The sequence below is a fragment of the Pseudochaenichthys georgianus genome, chromosome 5 (genome assembly GCF_902827115.2).
Source record: "Pseudochaenichthys georgianus chromosome 5, fPseGeo1.2, whole genome shotgun sequence".
In the NCBI taxonomy this organism is placed as follows: Eukaryota; Metazoa; Chordata; class Actinopteri; order Perciformes; family Channichthyidae; genus Pseudochaenichthys; species Pseudochaenichthys georgianus.
In genome coordinates, this window is record NC_047507.1 from 24,314,178 (window position 1) to 24,336,459 (window position 22,282).

At 39.8% G+C, this 22,282-nt stretch overlaps 2 protein-coding genes across 5 annotated transcripts; one reads left to right on the forward strand and one right to left on the reverse strand.

Moving 5' to 3' along the window:
- The first annotated feature begins 597 nt into the window (after positions 1-597).
- On the forward strand, positions 598-4,707 carry ddit3 (DNA-damage-inducible transcript 3). Of its 2 annotated transcripts, XM_034082354.2 has the most exons (4): positions 598-777; positions 2,142-2,205; positions 2,557-2,765; positions 2,976-4,707. In XM_034082354.2, the coding sequence occupies exons 3-4, from the start codon at positions 2,610-2,612 to the stop codon at positions 3,732-3,734; spliced, it is 915 nt and encodes a 304-aa protein (XP_033938245.1). In that variant the 5' UTR covers positions 598-777; positions 2,142-2,205; positions 2,557-2,609; the 3' UTR covers positions 3,735-4,707. The 2 variants fall into 2 exon arrangements, with proteins under 2 accessions (XP_033938245.1, XP_033938246.1); XM_034082355.2 differs by lacking the exon at positions 2,142-2,205.
- A 42-nt stretch (positions 4,708-4,749) lies between these two features.
- Positions 4,750-21,993, reverse strand: mars1 (methionyl-tRNA synthetase 1). Of its 3 annotated transcripts, XM_071203173.1 has the most exons (23): positions 21,724-21,814; positions 20,157-20,232; positions 18,356-18,446; positions 17,763-17,841; positions 17,308-17,439; positions 16,517-16,592; positions 16,158-16,342; positions 15,739-15,848; positions 15,320-15,436; positions 14,474-14,677; positions 12,850-13,051; positions 12,640-12,714; positions 12,194-12,364; positions 11,688-11,783; positions 10,062-10,179; positions 9,743-9,956; positions 8,273-8,404; positions 7,966-8,070; positions 7,392-7,587; positions 6,717-6,788; positions 6,420-6,446; positions 5,989-6,117; positions 4,750-5,398 (listed from the first exon to the last, which is right to left on the reverse strand). In XM_071203173.1, the coding sequence occupies exons 2-23, from the start codon at positions 20,176-20,178 to the stop codon at positions 5,249-5,251; spliced, it is 2,703 nt and encodes a 900-aa protein (XP_071059274.1). In that variant the 5' UTR covers positions 20,179-20,232; positions 21,724-21,814; the 3' UTR covers positions 4,750-5,248. The 3 variants fall into 3 exon arrangements, with proteins under 3 accessions (XP_071059274.1, XP_033938243.1, XP_033938244.1); XM_034082352.2 differs by lacking the exon at positions 20,157-20,232 and having other exon boundaries at positions 21,724-21,990; XM_034082353.2 differs by lacking the exons at positions 6,420-6,446; positions 20,157-20,232 and having other exon boundaries at positions 4,751-5,398; positions 21,724-21,993.
- Positions 21,994-22,282: the final 289 nt, after the last annotated feature.

Below are 22,282 nucleotides of genomic sequence, written 5' to 3' on the forward strand. Positions count from 1 at the left end.
ATCGGTTATTATTGTTTTCCCCTCGTGGATGATGGCGTAAAAGGTGTGCAATGTCAGGCTCGGACAATATTGAGAAAATCACCTGATGTAAAAAAACAGGTGAAAACAATCAGATGGCATTTACTTAATACAAAAATAAACATTAAATAGATACTTTCTTTCATACGATAAAAAAAAAAATCCGTGAGAAAATCGATTCAGCTTTTTTGTTCGGGAAACAAACAATTCTTCGACATTAGATATCCATGCATATATGTATATTTTTAGATTTGAGTTAGAGCCAACACTGTTTAATAAAACATGTTCTGATTATGCTGGTGTTATCCCCAGCTAGAAATTGGTTGCCAAGCATTGCATCATTCCTTTCATGTGACTCCCATACACCCCAAATTCGTCCTGGCCGTCTTATGACTGCATCACAATTGCTGCTCACACAAACTATGCAGGATAGAGCGAAAACCAGCCGTTGGACCCCGCCTCCGTTCGGATTTGGCTCACCCTATTGGATGTCGTTAAGGAAAATATCTCAACTCCGCTCTCCTGATTAGACCACTTCAACGCCTGTTACTCTCCTATGGGGATAGGTTGTGATCTACCTTCTCATGCATAGTTCGGTTGGCCTCTCTCTCGATATAAACACCGCCGGGAGTTTCCGAAGAATCACATTCAGCCGTTCAAGACTGAACAATGGTTAACATGAGCTATCACCAATTTCTACTAAAATATCCACATTCGAGCTCAAGACAGTCGAGACGGCGAACGAATAAACGAAAAAGGGTAAGTGGGCATTCGTTTTATTATAGTTTTCTGCGAAGAGGAAGTCTGTTTTTAAGTCTTTCGGGGAGTAACGGAGACTAAACTTGAAGTGGGCTGGTGGAGAGAAAAAAGCAAGAATTTGGCAGATTTCCCAGTGCCAATTTTAGAAAAAACAGTTGTCTTAATCCATCATAATTTACACTGAGTGATTTTTCTGTGCTGTCCGCTTCTGTTTGACAAGTTGTCAACGCTTGTACGGACTTAAAGTTGTTTTTATGTTTTTTTATATTGAGCGTAACAACCGTTCACAAATTATACTGTGAATTGTATAGACAACATATTTTGCTTTGATTATATTAAGTGTCATTTCATTTGAACAAAATACCATATCAGCAAACCCCGTGTAGCGTCTGACAGCAGGAGTCTAATAGGGCTCGAAACGGAACGGCTTTTATTTTTGACAGCTACCATTTTTCACACATTTAACCAATACAATAATTGTAAATGTTTACCAATTAATGAATATAAATTGATATCTCTTTGTCTTTTTCCCAACCCACTCCTGTCCTCTGTATTTATTTTAGTTTCCTTTTGTTTCGCCCATTCCTCCTGCTGGACATTCATTTCCATGACGTAACTGTCTTGGCTTACATGTAGCCCAACTAAAAAAGTAAATATTAACATATAGAAAATAAATTATTATAAAATAGTTTTAAAATGAAAATAATTGGTACGGTCTGTTTTGCCAAACCAAATGTGTGAAGTTTAAAATGTGTCATCAGGTTAGGAGGATTTCTTATATTTAATCAGTTTTGTAATTCATCAATTCACTAACAATGTTTTTTATTTTTTTTGTAATTATATTTGCACAATAAAAGGAGGAGGAACTCTATTTAGATGAAATGTTTCATGTTAAAAGCTTTGTATACAATAATTAAATACATGATGTTGTTTTGTTTGAAACCTGTAGGTACTTACAGCTTACGTCATTAATAAAAGCAGTAAACCTGACTGTCAGACCTGAGGGATCAATATAAAGATCTATTTATCGTTTAACCTCTTGTTTATCGATCCAAACGTGTTTTGAGGACCGTAGAAAGCAGGGGGCGCACTAGGGAACATAATGGTCTTTGTTTACAAGCATTACGTGACAGGATCTTTATATTCTCCATCCATGTTGATCAATTTAACATTTTGTAAATGATAAATTATTGAAATTAATTTGTCCTTTTCCAAAGAAGCCATCCGTTAAAAAAAGAAAAAAGAAGGCACATTTACCCGTGTTTCCTTTTGTGCAAATCATCAGTTTAATTCTGAAATCTCAGCACATTTCAGGCACCATATTTTCAAAGACTTACTTTTTGAATATTTATTTTCTCTTACAGGATTGTTGGGACAAGCTATCTCCAACAAATTGGCAGACTTGATTAACAGAGACTTTTCTAAAAGGTAAATTCTCCTATTTTACATTCTTAATGCTGCCTGTTTCTAGAATCAATATTTTGATTAAATACTTTTTTGTTTTCATATTAACTTCGTGATAGTCATCAACATTTTCAATACACATATTTGTCCCGCCTTAAATGCCGATTTATTAGCTTTTTCTATTGCCGTGATTTAATGTACTGTGGACTAGTTTTGATTCATTATGGTATTATTATTAGGTCTTCTTGTAATAGTCTCAGTAAAAGTTCACCCCATCTTTTATTAATGCATACCTACAAACTATAACTCAACCAGTTGCAGAGCAGTAAAAAATGATCACGGCAGAGTGTCTGTAACATTCTGTGTCCCCCCCAGGTCCAGTGTGAACCGTGTGGCCGAGTACCTGTGTGTTGCGACTGACTGGCGAGATGACTGCCGAGTGGCTACACCTGCCCCCGCCGTACCCCCCTGGCGTGGGGCCGCTGTGTGGTGCAGAGTTGGAGGCGTGGTATGAGGACCTGCAGGATATTCTGGGCTCCGACACGGGAGGGGCAAAACTGGCACGTGCCCCCACATACACCGAGGTCAGTAGCTTGAAGAGTGAAATGTCTATCACACCCTTGAGGAGTGCGAGTGTTTGTTGTCCATCGTACTTTGATCAATTATTTATTTTTGCTTTGTTTTACCATTCTTTTAAAAAGTTGCATTCACATACTCAGTGATGGTTATTCACCTTAGGCTGTGATGTTTGATGTGTTTTGGCCGATGTTGACGTTTGCGTTTTGTGTTTGTAGAAAGAGCCGGAGTTTCTGGATGTTCTGGAGAGTTGTTCCCTGACGTGGCTAACGGACGGAGGCCAGACGTGGGGCGAAGGGGTCCAGAGGACAAAAGAGGAGATCCACAACTCCCAGCCTCTGCACCACACCTCCTCCTCATCCTCTTCCTCCTCCTCCAGCATGAGTCCAGCAGTTGCAGAGGAGCGGCGGCCAGAGGCTGAGAGTGGGAGAAGTGGCGAGAGTTCCACAGGAGGCGGCAGTGATCTGCTGCCCCCTGAGTTTTTCGAGTTGCTGAGTGAAGGAGGAGTGGGAATGGTGGATCCGAGCGGAGCAGTGATCAGCGGTGGCTATTATTACCACCACCACCACCAAGCTAATAATGTCTGCGCTGCGTCCCCCTCAGCCAGCGAGGAGGAACTGCCTTGTGTCCCCGATTCTCCATCCAGCTCCTCCTCAGCCTCCCAGTCCCCATCTCAGAATTGTTCTTCTCCCTCCTCACCCGTTTCTTCTCCCTCTGACTACCAGTCCTCCCGTCTGGGAAAACGCAAAAGGACCAACTGTGCCTTGTCCTCTTTTGCCTCCTCCACACAGCTCACATCCTCATCATTCTCATCTGCCAAAAAGAGTCGCAAAGAGAAAGAGCAGGAGAACGAGAGGAAGGTACAGGAGCTGACTGAGCAGAACGAGCGCTTGAAATCTGAAATCGACAGGCTGGGAGAGGAGGTACAAAGGACACGTAGAGCCCTGATAGAGAGACTAGTCAACACCAGGAAATGAGAGAAGAATGATGCACAGGATGGAAGAGAGAAATGAAAGATGGCAGTTCCTACAGAATTGGATTAAGCAGTGGTGGGGTCAAGTGTAAAACAGGTCAACATGAAATGCCTCTTAGAAAGGAGGGAAACCAAAGATATATTTTATAAGCAAGAGGATTTTGGGAAAACACAGAGCTTAAAATGGCAAGTAGTAGTGAAAGTGATGAAAGACGAGAAGGGGCTGCAACAGCAATGCGGCAAAGATAAAAGACACAGCATGTATAAAGGAAGAACAGACGATGATACTGTGGTTTTGAAGAATGTTTTTTAAAGAATGCCTAACACTAAGTTCCATTAAATAAGATGGCAGAAATGGTTACGAGCATTGGATTTCTTAGTATGTTGAACAAAAAGGAATTGAATTGAGAGAGTGCATTTCATTGTCATCCATTCCCACCATTTTGCAATAATTGTAACTCCTGCGTTAAGGGCTGCAATTAGGCTAGCAGAGATTATTTGCCCCAATTTGTGGAGACTATAGGAGCTCAGGAAAAGTCTGAAAGTGCCCAGTGTGAGTATGAGAGAATGATTTTTGTTGTTGTTGAGATAATTCATAATCTTTCTTACTTTTGTATAACCCATGGCTTGTGTGTATGTGTATTTAGATAAAGTTAGTAGGACCCGGCTGTACTTTGTCAGCTGACCTTTTCTATCAATATGGGGATTTGTAGAATAATAACCACACAGTTTTACCATGATTTACTATTTTTATATAACGCTGTAATATATATACTGTACTGTAATGGCTTGTACTGTATAAAGCCAACATATCATCTGTTATTTTCCCATTGCATTCACAAAAACTGTTAATCGTAGAATAATACCGGTATGCATGTCGTTTACCATTGATAGCATTAAATACATGTATTTTACCATACTATTTATTTTATCCCTCATTGTAATCCCAAATTTGCAATAAAGAAACAAATGTGCAATTTCTTGTGTCATGAATTGTTTATTTGTTTCCATTAATAAATCAATTTATATTATTAGAAAATAAGGGTAATTGAGAATTGGGGAGTAAAGACAATTTCAGACGAAATAAAATCAATTTCTTTTCTGAATCCAAAAAGTATTTGTAGCAAAAACACAATTTTCCAGAGGATATAAAATAAATCTTTAAAAATGCGCAACACACCTTCCAACGCTAATATGGTATGCTGCTGACTATCACAGGGAGAGTATCAAATCAGTTTCTTTTGGTGTAGGGATTTGGAAAAATCCCTCCTTTCTGTAGCTGAGTCTCTCTTTGTGCATTTGCATTTCCCCGTCGGCCGATCCAGCATTTCATTAGTCCTCAGTGCCAATACCACATTGTCTTAGATCCTGTCACGGCTTTGCCTTAAGCTAATACCCTCACATCTCTCTTAGTGTACATCTTGTTCCTGTTTCCCTACAATCATACCTCAAACCATTCTACTCTTCCCTTCCTCTCACTAACCTCCATCATGTAGCTTTCCCTTTTTACTTCCCGTCTCACTTCTTCTTGCCCTTCTGAGGTGGCGGGTCAGAGCTCTTCCCCTCAGCCAGAGCCAGCTGTTTCTTTAGGTCCAACAGTTTGGCCACCTCTGCTGTGATCGCCGCCTTCTCCGCTTTCTGGGCTTTGAGTTCTCGCACCTTCTCGCCCTATGATAGAAAAAAATGACAGTGTTGAAATTGAATTTTGACGCCCAAATGTGTCTTTGATTAAACATTTGAGATTCTAAGGATGGATTGATGTTGGAAGCTTTTTTGTCAAATATAAAGTAATTAACCAATTTGAGAATTTTGTAAATGTACGTGTTTGTCTGGGTTCAGAAATACTGAGAAATTAAACGTTTGATTCCCAAAAATTTAACCGCCGCGTTAAATTCAAATTTCATTTCAAATGAAATGATTATGATCATTTAATTACAATCTTAAGCGTTAGCAGATACTTTTTGAAATAGAGTTAATGATCAAATTTAGCTTTTAAAAAGTGTAGTAATTTAGTTCAGCGGCCGTAGTTTGTTGCGTCCGTGATTAGATGTTTACGAACATCGCGTTCATTCCCGTACGGCCAAGAAGACATCACATTTATTAAATATCCCTTTTGCACAAAGATTATAAAGACAAAACAATAAAATAAAGTGAATCTTGTTCTAGTAAAATAATATTACACATTTATTGAAAAAAAACCCGTAAGAATTGTGTTTACAGTCGATGGCCCGTGTGTTGCCACTAGCCAGCGTTCTCACCTGCTCAGCTACAGCCTGAGTGAGCTGCTTGGCTTTCTCTGGGTCCGCTCCGATCCCCGCTACCACCTCAGCAGCAGCAGCAGCTGGCCCAGCGGCGGGCGGGGGGCTGCCAGCGCTCTGAGCGGTCTTCTGAGTGCGGAAACAGACAGATGAAGATGTATGAATTTGAGGCGTTTATGGTTATTATTTCAAGAGACGACTTACTTCATTTCAGACAATATCACTCATCACTCAAAATGTCGACGGGAGTTTACGAGTCATGAAGTGTGTATGGACATTAAAACACACAGCATTCAAAGGGATTAGCATAAAAACAAAAAATCAGAGGATGTTAGATGAGCTGCTAGTGTTAGTGAAGGCATGCAGTAATCAATATGGACACAGCATAACCAACGCGGACTGACTCAACGCAAACAAATGTCGCTCAATACCTTTTTTTTAGGCGGTTCATCGTCAGACTAGAGGCAGGCGATTGAGCAGAAGGTTAAGAGAGGGATTATTTGTTATCTATATGATGGATGGTTCATACATAATTCAAAAACGTACAGTGTGTTAGCTCATGTCTCAAAAGAGTACGGACACATTCTTATTTGTGATGAAAGTTTGACAGAAACCCGTTAACGACTACGCATGATCAAATTCTTTCTTATTTCATTATTCATAAATAGTCAACCTATATTACAACAAGATCTGACTGAACTCCGTTAGGCATCATAAACATCAAATACCTGCTGTCCACCAAATTCCTTCTTCAAAGCCTCAATCTGGTCCACCTCCAGTTTCTGGAACAAAGGACTGACCTTGGAATTAAAGGGGGAACAAAAAAGTTGAAATTCAAAAGAATTTAAGAATGAATTAAAAAAAGTTGTGATTTTGGATCCAGCCCAGGGCCAGTGTAGCTGGAACATGTAACCCGGAGGCTCTGTGCTCGCCTTTGAACAAAGAGGATTATGCAAGTGAGTAAAGTAGATAACTATGTCTGAGAAATGTAGAGTTTGGATCATAATCACCACTTAAATGCAGCACCGCGTGAAATGTCAGAATTGTTTATGATTCATGTAACATTAGAACAGTGTGCTGTACTATTCCTTGTCTGGAGACTTTAGTCACGAATCATGGTAGCCTTGGAGAATCGAATGCAGCGTTGACACACCGCTCACCACAATTAGGCCTGAAGGGACAAGTGGCCTGAGAGCAACCTGAGGCCTCCAAACACTGTCCAGGTTGTTATTCTCAAGAGTGTGTATGTGTTCACACGACTGTAATGTCCTCCAGAGTCTTGACATATTGACAGACTGTTGCATGCTCATTGTATCACCCAGCATCTACATACAGGAGGCTCCACAGGTGTGTGTGTGTATGGACCGTGTGTGTGTGTGTGTGTGTTCTTAGGTCGTACTCACAGTGCCAATGCGGTGGCCGGCACTCAGGGAACATACAAAGGTGCCAGTGCCTTGCAACATGGTATCGACACAAGACTGAGGGGCATTGAACTGATCCCTGATGGTCTGGCTGACCGTCGGCATGTATGGCAGCAGCATCACTGACAGCAAGCAGGCGATGTTCACAGACACACCGGTGACTGTGCCCGCACGCTGCCTGCAGGGGGGGGAAGGGAGAACAGTTCATGTTTGGTAAATCTTAAAATTGACAGAAATTACATCTTAAACACTGCTCTTTTAGTTGGCTGTTCATACAAATATTTCTTTCTTAAAATAATCCTTTTTCACATTTTCTTTAGGTGAGAGGTACTTTGTCGTCATGAAATGAGAATTAAAAAAATTGCACCACAGCTCTAGCTCTATCTCAATCTTTATTTATTTATATAGCACCTTTAAAAACAACCTCAGTTGACCAAAGTGCTGTACAGGGAATACATACAATATAAAATAACACAATGGGAGTAAAATACACTATCTACCTTGTATAAATCTACAGCAGCGACATATTGTCTTTAGCTGGTCAAGGACATCTCACCTTTCGGTGTCTCCTCCCTTGATCTTCTTCCAGGGTTCATTGAGCTGAATGTACTGGTTGCCATGGCGAGAGATGTTCAAGATGTGTCTCAGAGAGTCACGGATTCTAGGGGATTTCAGAGAAAACTTGATGAAAGCTGACAAGAGACCCATTCATACAAATGGACTTCAGTAGAGGTCCAAGCATGGGTTTATCTTGTAGAATGTTTTACCCTTACTGAAATACACCCTTTTAAATTTGGATAATTTTCAATCAGTAATATCAACAGTTCAACCGTTTGACGGTAATGCCATTTGCTTAGTTTTACTTGACTTTGTCCAGGAGCTGGATGTACTGCTGCAGCTCCCAGCCCACCAGAGCCAGGAGCCTCTTATCTTCCTGCTGGAGCTCCATCGCAGGCACACAGCCCTCAAAGAACTTGGTGACAAACATGCCAGCTCTGGAGAAGAGAAGAAGCGAGAGAAAGGGGGGGGTCAACAAATATGAAAAAAAGAAAGAAGAAATATGGGTCAAGGAAAAATGTGGAGTAAGAGAGGCATCAAGAGAAACAAAGGAAAGAGACAGATCGCTCAAATGGAGAAGGGTATTTTATTAGACTGGCGTTATATTACAGATTGTGTTGCCGGATGTAATATAGTGATCTGAAAGTGTAAACTAACTAACAGTGTGCTATAGTGAGCCTATTTACAACTCCTCTACATTGTAGTTGTGTCTCGAGCCAGTCATTTTAGGAATGAGTTTCATGGGCACATCAGGAAGATGTTTGAAGTCAGAACGGCTTTGTCATGTCTGATGCAACAGACGGTTCTATATTTAAAAAAACAACTCGGCCTCTAAGGAAGGTCTGCCATACCATCATCATGTTTACACTGAGCTGTGATTTTGATGTGTGCGACTACACTTTGAGTGACCTGCATTCTTAATTTGTTTTAATGAGCCTTTAATTTGTGGAATGACCAAACCCCGAGTTGTTTTCATCCTGGGGCAATAGAGAGTATTCTGTTACAGTAACTGAATCCTCTTTATCAATAAAGTCATATCTATATATTAGTTAATCTATTAATTAAGAACCCATTTTGGTGCTGAAGCTGATTGTTTGTGGAATAGTCAAAACTGTTTCTACTGAATTGTGATAAGCTAGAGCCAAACATTTGTTATGGATTTGAAAAGGCTTCCAAGATGGACACACTGCCTGTAGTTTTTTAGTCACTAAATCCAGGCAAGGACAGAATTCCCCTTTTTGAGGCAGAATACTTTTTACCTCCAACACCTAAGGCTGGATGCAATCTACAAGATATTTTCAAACCAATTAGGCATCAACGCTGCTGCCCCAGACACATTTTGAAGATCAAGGTACTTTGAGAAAATGCTGCTGAGAAAAATCTTTGATGTGGGATTAAACCCTGATCTTTTAAAAATCATTTGAGGCAATGTAATTGGGGCTAAATTACGCCATCCCAAACAAATTTAGAAAACTAGGGTGAGCCTCTTTTAAGTTACAGCTCTAACAGAGGTTTTTTTCAATGAGTACAACAATCTGAAAACTTAGTTGTTAATTGGACTGCATGACAGTTATGTGCTTCAAATTTACTTTTGGAGTGAAACACTATGTTTTTACTAGTGATTTATCTGAGCCGATCAAATCAGTTTAAATTGAAATTGAAACAGTGACACACGAAGAGGACCAAGAAGCACAAGTGACTTTGTTAGGCTCCTTTCTTCATACTATCGGCTTAACACAAGCAAAGGATTTTTTTAAACATTTGAATTAACTAACCTGTTAATGAAGTTGCCCAAGTTGTTGAGCAGCTCAGAGTTGTTCTTCAGAGCCATGTCGGCCCAGGAGAAAGCCGAGTCCTGTCCCTCTGGACGCACGTACAGGAGGTAGAAGCGCCACACATCAGATGGGATGCCGGTGTCCTTGGCCATGTCTCCAAACACACCCACACCACGGCTCTTGGAGAACTTGGTGTCCTCGTAATTCAGATACTCTGTGGGGGAATTGACAAAATAAGTGAATGTCAGTGCTGAACCTTAAATTATAAATAGTAGTAATATTGAATCAGTAAAATCAGGTAATCAGAATTGGTGCTCACCAGTGGCGATGAGGTGGTTGACCAGAGTGTAGTTGTCCTGAGCTCCCAGTAGGGAGCAGGGAAACACCACACTGTGGAACGGCACATTGTCTTTGGCCATGAAATTGTACAGCTCCACCTAGTGGCAGAGACAAAACGCTGCACTGTGAGATGACATCATATTAGATCATCATGAGATCATCCAGTTCAAAGAGGACTTATCAGCTCTCCCCACCCCCATCTCTCTCCCTCTCTACAAACACAGGCCATCACACACACACACTTTACAGAAGCTCAATCGTGGGGTTTCAGATGGAGAGAGATGAGTCGGAGCGAGTTAGGAAGACATGTTGGATTTTTTTCATATATATATATATGAAAAAAATCCATATAGGGTTTATAAAGAACTTGCAGTTGAAAGGGATAGCTCTGAATGTACTTTACCCAAATAAAAAAATCAATATCTGTTTAAGTGTACACTATATCTAGAATATTTTCATCACTTTACCTCCGAATGCAATTGAAGTAGTTATACATAATTCCACGCTCTCGCCAAGACCACCTGACTCCATAAATATATCAGTCATTTTATCCCACAGAACAGAAGCTTTCTTACTCCCTTTAATTTCAAGGGTTAGTAGTAAACCTTTAATTTAAAGGGTTAGTAAGAATACTTATCTGCTGATTTAAAGCACCAATGTCACACAATAACTGAAACAAACTAGGCTTCAGGCTGTAAACCAGCAACTGCTGTGTGCTGCAAGGAAAATTTAAATCCATAAGAACCCCAACTTGAAACATTTCAAACCATCCTGTTTAATGAAAGTACTTAAAAAAACCTATTCAAAAATCCAACATATCTTCCTCTCTCTTATTAACTCATCTCATCTTCATCTTCATCTGAATCAAATGGACTGAGCAACCCAATACAACCCCACAAGCTAACCAGCAAGTGCTTCCAGCTTGATGCATGATGTCACTGCATGTGTTGGTAGCTGCGATAGCTTTACAAGTAATAAAAAATGTACACTACACACACACTACACACACACTACACACACACACACACACACACACACACACACACACACACACACACACACACACACACACACACACACACACACACACACACACACACACACACACACACACACACACACACACACACACACACACACACACACACACACACACACACACACACACACACACACACACACACACACACACACACACACACACACACACACACACACTAAAAACAGCATAATGACCAACAAAACAATCAGGAAATTCTAAAAACAGATGATGAGACTTTATGTCCGAGGGAGGGATCTTGAAGAGGAAGTTCAAATAGCTGTATTGTCTCCTACTCAGTATATAGTGTGTGCAAAACTGATTGTGCATTTTATTCATTATTGAAGAGGTTATGCCTTGCTCTGAATTCCGTTAGTGTTATATGGGGCTAGGAATGAAACTGTGTTTTAAATGAGATTGCAGAAGACCAGATGGGGCAATGAAAAAAGCAATCACATTCTGTGCTGTGCAGCGGGTAAAATCTGTACCATGTTTGTGCATCAGTACTCTGCTCGGCTCATAACGTCTGACATGAAGGGGGGAAGGAGCGAGGGTGGGTTGAGTTACCTGATGAGGATTCTTCCACCACTTCTCCCATTGGTCGGTGTAGTTAGCAGTAATGGACAGATAACCAATGGGGGCATCAAACCACACGTAGAACACCTGCAGAGAAAGAGAGGGACTTTATGTTAGGAAGTGATTCCAAAACAAATGAATCCTAGTAAAAAGCACACAAAGCTTAGGAGTAATGGAAAAGTCCTTAAGATGTTAATGTTAATTAAAATTCCCTTTGGTATTTATGTTTTGACCTGAAGACTCTTACAGTGAGCACTGCCGCATCATCAGTTACTGCAGCATATGTAAACAGCTAATTAAGTCATTTTAAATGTTTAATTAGGACTCTGAACCTAGATATGAATTGCTAGCTTTCAGCAGGGCAGTAAGGCTTTGTTATGCTTAGAAAAATAAGAAAGAAATACAGGGTGGTATGTGCACGTTTTTTTAATACTATATAATAGACTATTAACAAGGGAAAGACCAGATTTGTTATGTAAAACAAGACAATAGCAGACCTTCTCTTTGAAGTCAGGATGAGGTACCGGCGTTCCCCACCGCAGGTCCCTAGTGATGCAGCGAGGTTTGAGTCCATCTCTCAGCCAGGAGCGAGTGATCTGTTTGGCATTTGCCGTCCAGTCACCTGTGCTGGTTGACTTATCCAGCCACTGCTCCAACTGACCCTCGAGCTGCATGAGAGAAAGAGGTAGAAAAAAAAAAAAAAACATTAAAAAAACATTAAATGTCTTAACTCCAAACCACAGCTCTAGGAAGAGTAAAGCCGTTTGTATGATACTATATAATTACAACACGGATAACTGTATTTCCAAGCTTTTTATTCTTCTTTTTACTTGCCGTTTGTACTTTCTAAAAAAGTCTGTCTCAACACCAGTGTGCAAAAAATCGTAATCTAAACTGCAGAATGGACAACCAAGGCCATTCTCATTCAATTTAAGAAGCATACCTTTGGCAGGTCCAGGAAAAGATGTTTGGAGGAGCGGATGGATGGAGTCTCTTTGCAGACCTTACACTGGGGTTCCTGAACGGGACAGCAGCAAACAATTACAGTATGGAATATAACTATTATAGCAGCTGCTACTGCCACCATTCACTTTCTAACATCATGATCATCCTTCGTCTTGCTTGTTATCATACACAATCTGCTTCAACTCACCCTGAGCTCCACAGCGTTGATGAGCTTCCCACACTTGTCACACTGGTCACCACGGGCTTCTGGGTAGCTGCAGTGGGGACAGATGCCTTCCACGAAGCGGTCGGCGAGGAAGCGCTGGCACTTTTCACACCGTAGTTGCTCCACCGTGTCTTCCACTAGAAAACCATGCTTGTGGATTCTCCAGAAAATATTCTGGGCGATTCTGAAATATAACAAAGGTAGTTGAAAGCTAATTCACAGGGGGTTGTACCTTGGATTAAAGACAACATTTAAATATTTTGTATTAACACACTGACAAACATGTTAAAAAATGTGTCATTAAACCCTGGCGGCATTTATGTTTTCATGCTCAGACTGATACTGCTCTGACCTGTTGGCAAGAACATGTGTAAACGTTATCTATAAATACGGCAATGTAAAAAAAAGGAACAATGTCTTACATTTGGAAAAAAACAGAGCTTTTTGTAATCTTTGGTGTTGGATTTGTAAATCTAAAAAGTAAGTGTTAACACCTAAAGCCCATGTCGTGAAAAAAGTTGAACCTGTGGTCCGTTTCATTTTTCAAAGAGCATGGTTCTAGAGCACTGTGTCTGATGCCTTTAATGTTTTACTCATCAAAGTAAAAGCCATAAAACAAGAGTTTTTATCTTCATAATCCTGTTTTTTGTACGAGCTCAAGATTTAAAGCCTGATCTTTACAGAAGAAAAAGTATGTACTAAAAGCCCATCTTTCAAAATCTATTTAAACAACTATGCAAACAAAAAATAATTAGACACTTTATATCCATACACATACAGTCTATTGCTTAACTGTTCAATAAGTTCCATCAGGCAACAATCCATACTTTTCATACTTCCAGCCTTGCTGCCTCATCCATATGATGAAATAGATCATTTTTATAACAAAACGTCTAATATATTATTCCTAGATCGACTCTGCCAATGCCTTTCCTTTCTTTTAACTAACGAGAAGTAATGCTATTTCCTGAATAAATACATTACTAAAGCATTATTAGAAAGAAGGGCTTCACCTGACTGCCTGTATTGAAATGTACAGGCAACCCTTGGCTTGGTTGATGTTTGTTGTAACAGTTTATTTATATATTTGGCACTATTCAAAGGTGACAGATGAGAACAATAGTTTCAGACAGTTTGCTGCTTGACTAAAAAATTCAAACAACTTTTTTAGAGGATTTATTTTCTTTTACTTATTTATTTTTAGTAAATGTTAGAAATGTAAGTAATGACCCACATTCTACAACCATGCTCAATAATCTCTGAGATTACATAGAGTAGAATTTATGCTTGACAGGACTCAATCCATTTATATCCACATTGTTATTTACTGCAAGATTAGAGTAATCTTATGTTACATAATTGTGTAGTAATCGTATGGAAACGTGTTTACCCTTTAACATGAAAGCCAAGCAGAACCACATGCAGCCCAGGAGAAGACCAGGGTCCTGAAACGAGCTCTGGATTCTTTTTGGAGACCCCTCTCTGTTTATCATTAGCTTTTTTGTTCAACTTTGATTATGACTGAAAGAAAGCCTCGTCTTTGATTTCCCACAAATCCGTAGATAACATTTTACAATGTGCACCCTTCTTCCTTGCATTCACTCACTCCGTCTGCTTTTCGGTGGTGGTTCTGCCAAAAAAGTCGAAGTCAATCTGGAACCACTTGTAGATGTTTGAGTGAATGACATGGTACTTGTCGCAGATCTGCTGCGGGGTCAGACCCTCCTCTCTGGCCTTGTTCTCTGTAGCTGTGCCATACTCGTCTGTGCCACTGATAAACAGCATGTTCCAGCCTCGCATGCGGCCATATCTTAGAGGAGAGGACGGAGTCAGTGCAGTAAGACAGAAGATGATGATAGTCAGTTTTCTTTGTAATGTTCCAAACTTTTTTTTAAAAACATTATACATTTTCATATGCCTGTATTTCAAATACACACAAGATCATGCAAGCTCTCAATGCAAACACCTTTAGATACAGAGGTCAATGATGATTTCTATATTATGGTTATCCATATTGTGTTTGCATCTACAGTATACAGAAAAAAAGGAATTACAAGATAACATTTCTACCTGCAAAAAATAAAACATTTGTTGCATTCTTATTAACCCTTTAAAACACCAATGTCACACAATAACTGCAACAAACTAATACTAAAAAACAGCAACTGCTGTAAATAGGTTGGGGGTGTTCCCACCATATCTACTGTATGAACTATGCATAAGAACCTCATATAACCCCACTTGAGAAATGTCAAACCATCCCGTTTAATGAAAGTCATTTAAAAAAACCTATACAAATATCCAACATATCTTCCCCACTCTTATTAACGCCTATCATCTCTCTTCATCTGAATCATATGGATTGAGCAACCCCACAAGCTAACCAGCCAGTTTGTCCAGCTTGATGCATGATGTCACTGCATGTGTTGGTCGCTGAGTGCTGCATTTCTACCTGCTGAACACATCAGTGCTGAGGACGCAGCCGATGATGTTTCCCAGGTGGGGGACGTTGTTGACGTAAGGCAAGGCACTGGTGAGCAGGATGTTCCGCTTGCCTTCCTGTGGCAAACTAACAGGAAACAAACAGATCCAGGGTTTAATCTTCCTATTTAGTAACTCGTGTTAAAGCTCAACTCACTTTACTCTGCTGTCGACATATGCACTTTTAATGAGTTTAGAAAACATGGTTGATATAACAGTGATGATTAGTAACATATTAATCTATGGGACAGTCCCACAGGAAGATGATCTGAAGTGCTGTTATGCCCACATCATATAACATCCTATACCACAACATACACACACTTACTGCACTTAACTCCAAATGAGATGATCTGCCTAGAATAAGGAGCAGCAGCTTCTATTACTTACATGGGGTGCTGTCTGCTTGTAGCCATTGAGCAGGTGTTCAAACCTTTACTCCAGGTGAGAGCAGCTGTCTCCATCTCCTCTGCTGACACCGCGCGCTCACTTTCCTCACTCTAAACAGACAGTCAGATATAGAGCCATTCATTGGGAGTTACACCTTAACAGACTTATAATGTTAGTAATTGCCACAAGTACTTATCTGTTCAACAATTCTGCTCTTTTAATTACTTTAATGTTTTAACTATTACCACTGTCATTTATCATTTCTAAGTATTTCCATCACCTATAAATCATTTCCGTGATGAGAATTGAAAAAAGCACACGTGTACTCAGGTACATACTGAAGCACCCCGGAAAGACGTTTGATCAATAAGAATGCTTTAAGTGTAATGGTAATCCTGGTGATCTGGCTGATACAGTACCTCTGCTGGGTTGCTGTTGCATGGCTGTGAGTCTCTGCACTGGCTGCTCGGGGGGGCAGGCTGCCTCTGCATGTAGCTCTGCATGCCCTGCAGGCCTTTCCCCTGCAGCACTTTCTGAGCAGCAGACTGGCAACTGTGCATAACAGCCCCACGGTCAAACCAGGCCTTAATAGACGCACGCTCGCCTGTTAAAAGAGTGAAAAGAAGCCGGGAAATGGTAAGGAAGGAAGAAAAGGAAGGAAGAAATGGGGGGGGGGGGGGGGGGGGGGAATGTAGACAAGAAATGTAAAGGGTTGCATAAGGGATCATTATAACATAGGAAGACATTTGGGTAATTTTGAGCGTTTATTACTACTTACCCAATGCTAGTGAAGCGTCAGATAAAACCGGGTACAGCGCAGCCCACAAAACAACATCAGCAACTGAAACAGATTCCTGAAACAAAACACATATTTTTAAACATTAAACACAAATTATAACTGACATTTCCATGTCTCATTTACTTGTTATTCCATCAAAAACCAAAATGTTTGTTTGATTTCAAAGCCCTAAACAATACAGAAAAAAAGGACAATTTTCAGCATGATTGTTTTTCCGCGCCTGCTTCTCACTAAATATGGACTCCATGTACTGCCTCACTGTGTGCTTACCACCGTTTTCTTTAGCTTTACACAGGGCTCCTCCAAGCCATGCCAATTACCAAGAGACTTCACAAAACACATTTCTGTACACATTAAATATATGACAGACGCAGATGACTTGTTGCCTCAGGGGCTGCGAATACCACAGGGAACTGATCCCACACCAACCCCCCCACACTCAGGCACTTCTGCAACACACAGTAACGGAGCGCTTCCACCAAAAAAATCGTTTTAAAATGTATCACTAGCTCAACATCAGCAGCTGAGAAAAAGAAAAAGAAATGTTGCCTGAGGAGCCTGATGTGGCACCGAGGAGACTCAGCTGAGCTTCCATAGAGGCATCATGCACTTTTGACTTGAACATATGTTAAAAATAGCCGTAAAAAGGCATTGTTTGAGTGAGTAGGTTTGTCCTTATCTTATAAATGTGCTCACACCATACATAGCAAGTAAGTGTTAATAGAAAAAGAAGTACTGCAGTAGCTTAACAGGAGATGTTGATGCTGTACCCCAGTTAAATATGGTGTGTTCCCCTTGCTCAGGCTTTGCTCCAAGTAGTTTAGTGGCCCCTGGAGGACCTTGGACACCTCTGAACCTTTTCCCTGCACCACTGCCAAGTGAAGGGCCTGTAGCAGAGCGGGCTGCACAAAACAAACAAAACAGAGATAATTAGAATTGATTGAATGACACTAGATCAAGCAAGTAAACCAAAGAAGCATGACTGAGGTTAAACAATTCATTTTCTTAAGCCCTACAGAGCAAATTGTTCTTTTGAGAGCATGAGCTTTAATCATATAGCTGCATGGATGTATGTCCCGTTGGCAACACATTGAGGGACAGTGAGAGGATTCTGCATTAGAAAACGTTCAAAGGCAGGAGCTAAAAATAGTTTTCCATCTCAAAGAGGTTTAGTGTTTTATGCAACAGATTACCAGCATACTGAATGATTTTATGTGGGGCTTACCTGAAGATCGGTGGCCTCCCATTCAAGCCACTGGTTGCAAAGTTCACTGGAGTCTTTTCCACTTACTTCAAACAGGTATCTAAGGGAATAAGGGGAACGTGTGTCAAAGAGATGCTGTTTATTTCATTTCAAAGGGATTTCAACCAAACTCACACTAGAAATATATACAAATATCTTTAACATCGACACCTACACGAGTTAGTTACAGTGTGCCTCAAAATGTAATTAAAGTCTAGACATTATAAATGGAAAGTACACACATGTCCCTGCTATTATAGCCTGTTTCATTTTATAGTGTAACTATCCGATTTATCATTCATTTAATATGACATGGAAATATGTTTACATTTCACAATTTACATCCCTTCTTTGGCTTGCCCATGTTTTGAGATATCCATCTCACATTTCATTAGCAAGGCTCACAGATGTATAATATGAGCTGAAATCTGCATGACTAGATACAAGTTGAGATAAAAGTGTAATTTGTTTTTGATCTGATTCTTAATTAAGGGTTTAAGAACCGATATAGAGAGGCTTGGTTAACAGCCTTGATATTCATGCCAACTTGGCAGGAGGGTCTATCGTCGACTGACCGGCAGATGGCATTGGAGCTGAAAAGATGCAGTCCACTGGGCAGGAGAAGGGCAGGCAGGGCTGGACGGCTAAGGAAGGGCACCACTCTCTCTAAAAGAAAATAACAGATCACAATGTTTGTTCGGATGCATCACAACAAATACAAAACAGTAAAACACAACAAGAAATAACATTGCCTGGTATATGAGCTTGTTCTTCCTAAACAGAGATTATATTGAATCCAAAGCTGTAAGGAGAAGTAATAACAACACAAGACTCTTCATATGCGTCAATGATAATCCTGTGATCAAATTCTTAGCCTCAATTCTTACTAGAATAACCACTCTAGCGCACAAAGGTCACTTTGAAGGTCCCGGATTTGAGCTTCTTTAACTGGAATGTATCACTAAATGAGGGATTGTGATAATATATTTGTTTTGAAATACTGTTAAATAATGTTGTATTGGCTCTATGCTCAGGTAGAAGAACAGTACTGTATATTTCCACACATTTTAAACAACATATATAGTTAAATGAATGATACAATGTACTTCCATACACCGAATACTGTTTGTATAGATAACATATCTCTGAGTCCACTTCATTCACACACTGAGGCTGTGTGCCAGATGGTACTGTTTTTTTTGTCTGTGATCAGCTCCCACAGAGGACTAGCACACATCTGGAACTGAAGAGAGTGAAGCCTCTCCCACATGCCTGAGACAAGAACATAAGCCCAAAGCTGGAATGAACCATTTAATTAGAATCTAATTCCTTTACACAACAGCACCAAGATGAAGTTCCAAAGACAATGTGTCTGAGAGAAATAGCCCCTGTCGCAGTAGTACTCAGAGTTGTAGCAGTAGTAAAATGGACTCAATGCAAAAATAAAATCACCATCTCATGATCATTATTAAGCTTAGCCTAGGGAAGACTACTGGCATTAAACCACTCTTTGGACAACATTTTCAACTGTGAGTAATAGGTACGATCAAAAGCCATTAATGGTTTTTTGGTTCAAATCAATATCAAGAAAAGTTCAAAGTGTTTACTTTTGTCAAAGTCAGAACATGTTGGCCCAATTTGTAGGCAAACCTTTTCGTTTTTTTGCCATGATGGCCTACTCTGCTCTCATATATAGTGCAAAATAAGACTTCTTATGATATTATTAATACTACTACTACCTATAATAATAATATCACCACCTTTACTAGTTTATAAACACATTAATGAATCAATATAAATCATCAAGTAAGATAATGTAAGGTATACTGAAACCGACCACTCTCCACAATGAGTACTTTTATTTGCATCACATTAATGCACATTTTGTAACATCGTGTGAGTCATTCCTTATACTCCATAAGGTGAACCTTGCACCTTCTTCTGACTATTTTTTACATTTCAGCACAATACTGTCTCATTCTCACAGATAAAGCCAGAAATCTAGGTGTAGTCATGGACTCTGACCTGAGTTTCAACAGTCACATTAAAACAGTTACTAAATCAGCCTAAAGAATATATCTAGGATTAAAAGACTAATGTCACAGCAGGATTTGGAAAAACTTGTCCATGCTTTTATCTTCAGTAGACTTGACTAGTGTAATGGTGTCTTCACAGGTCTCACTAAAAGATCTTAGAAAGCTGCAGCTGATTCAGAACGCCGCTGCTCGAGTCCTCACTAACACTAAGAAAGTGGACCACATCACTCCTGTTCTGAAGTCTTTACACTGGCTTCCTGTGTGTCAAAGAATAGATTTCAAAATACTGCTGCTGGTTTATAAAGCACTGAATGGTTTAGGCCCAAAATACATTTCTGACCTCCTGCTAAATGATGAACCATCCAGATCTCTCAGGTCTTCAGGGACTGGTCAGCTTTCTGTCCCCAGAGTCAGAACTAAACATGGTAAAGCAGCGTTCAGTTATTATGCTCCAAATATCTGGAACAAACTCCCAGAAACCTGCAGGTCCGCTGCAACTCTGACTACTTTTAAATCCAGGCTGAAGACTTTTCTTTTTGTCGCTGCTTTTAAATTGAACTATTCATATCTTAAACTGCACTGTAACTTTTATCCATGTATTTTTTCTTTTGTAATGTTTTAAATTTAATTAATTTCTCCATGACATTTATGAGAGGGACTGCTCGAAAGTAGGATATTTGGGATATCCATCGTAGCCAGGGTTTACGATCAGTTTTTAGGTGATTTGTACTGAGGAACAAGTATCACATCACCGACGGGTGAAAAATAGTGTTTTGGTAACACGGGGTGTTCAGGTAACACTTAAAGACTTTGTTATGGAACGCAAAGCAGAGTAGGGGGCTAGTACACCCTCCTGAGGGTCCGATTGTGGATGTCATGCGAGCATAACATGGTGAAAACAATCAGTCTAAATTAACAATCGGGACGGAAATGTTCGGATTTCCAAAGGGAGGTTCTGTGAATAAATAAAAAATCAAGAACCGAAATAATTGAACTATTCATATCTTAGACTGCACTGTAACTTTTATCTTTTAATGTTTATTTTATTAGCTTTTCTTTTTAATGACTGATTTTAAATGCCATTTTCTTAATGTTTTCATTTTTTGTTTTTCTTTTATTATCTTTTACTGTTTCTAAATGCCTTTGTCTGAATGTCTTTCATTTTTGTAAAGCACCTTGAATTGCCTGGTGCTGAAAGGTGCTATATAAATAAACTTGCCTTGCCTTCATTAAAACTACAGTAACATTGTTTTACTGTTTATTCCAAAATATTTCTGCATTGGCTGTTGTTTGATTACGATGTGTATGCATGCACTATTATAGACAAAAGCAACTTCGTTTTTGTAAACCTACTTAGTAATAAACCTGATTCAGATTTGTTTGTAATTAAAATATATTTCAATCCTTATACTATTGTATTTGTATTAATATTTTTGAATGCAGGAATTTAACATATAACAAGGACTTTTCTACACTGTTATTACAACATAAACAATGTAACGTAAACCAGGACTGTTCCAGGCAGGAGAAGTTTAGCCTAGCTACTGTTGTACTGTAGGTTGTCTGCTGTACAGGTAAGCTCTACACCTGTATGCACTGCTAAACAAAGGCTACATTGGGCTGCACTAACAAACGGTACTACAGAAGACGAACAAAGCAGTGATGTGCAGTAAAGTAGATTTCTAGCAGCTTCTCAAATGCTACGCGCTGTCAGTCAGCAGTGATTGATAGTTAGCATTTGGTCAGGACTAGGGCTAACGTTAGCTTGCAGTTAAACAGTACACATCAGTTACCACACACACGCGATTCAAACGTGATTAAACCACATATTATGATTAGTTATCAGATATAAGTCACCCTCACAATTAGATATACAGTCTGGTGTTCAGCTAACCATGCTCCCTTACCTTCGTGGTTGACATACTGGACATCACACTGAACTCCACTCACTTCTACAGCTGCTAACACTTTCAGGCAGTGCGGGTTGCCTTCACTGACGAATAGTTTCATCAGGATGTTTGTAGCCACAGTGTTATATCGGGATTTACTTGGCCTTAGTGCTGACAATATATTTGACTTTAAAACAAGACAAGTAGCAGCTAGTACTGGTAGTAACTTTGCCGGTGAGCGTAGTCCATACACGCTGATGCAAGAAGTGTTTGCTCTCTTACAAATGGCGGAGATGTAGTTTTTTTAGTGGTGTCTGTGTCGTTCACGGAAAGGATAAAGGTCTTTCAAATAAACTACATTCCCCACAAACCATTTCCAAAAGCGTATGGAATGAGGTCTGCTTGTTTTATTCCACTCTAGCACCGCCGGGCGGGATTCGACTTTTGTGATCCTTATTAGACACCGGGCGACACTCTGTTATAAAACGTGCGCACCACAGAGCCACCTGTAATCTTATTGGTTCTTTATAAAATCATGTTGCGCCGTTGTAGCCAATCATATAACAGTAAATCAAAA

Coding starts and splice junctions, on each gene's coding strand:
- ddit3 (XM_034082354.2), top strand. CDS start 2,610: ATGACTGCCGAGTGGCTACACCTGCCCCCGCCGTACCCCCCTGGCGTG. Junction 2,766..2,975: donor GTGCCCCCACATACACCGAG/GTCAGTAGCTTG, acceptor TTGTGTTTGTAG/AAAGAGCCGGAGTTTCTGGA.
- mars1 (XM_034082352.2), bottom strand. CDS start 21,826: ATGAAACTATTCGTCAGTGAAGGCAACCCGCACTGCCTGAAAGTGTTA. Junction 13,052..14,473: donor ACCACCGAAAAGCAGACGGA/GTGAGTGAATGC, acceptor GTTATATTTCAG/AATCGCCCAGAATATTTTCT. Junction 11,784..12,193: donor ATCCTGACTTCAAAGAGAAG/GTCTGCTATTGT, acceptor CTTTCTCTGCAG/GTGTTCTACGTGTGGTTTGA.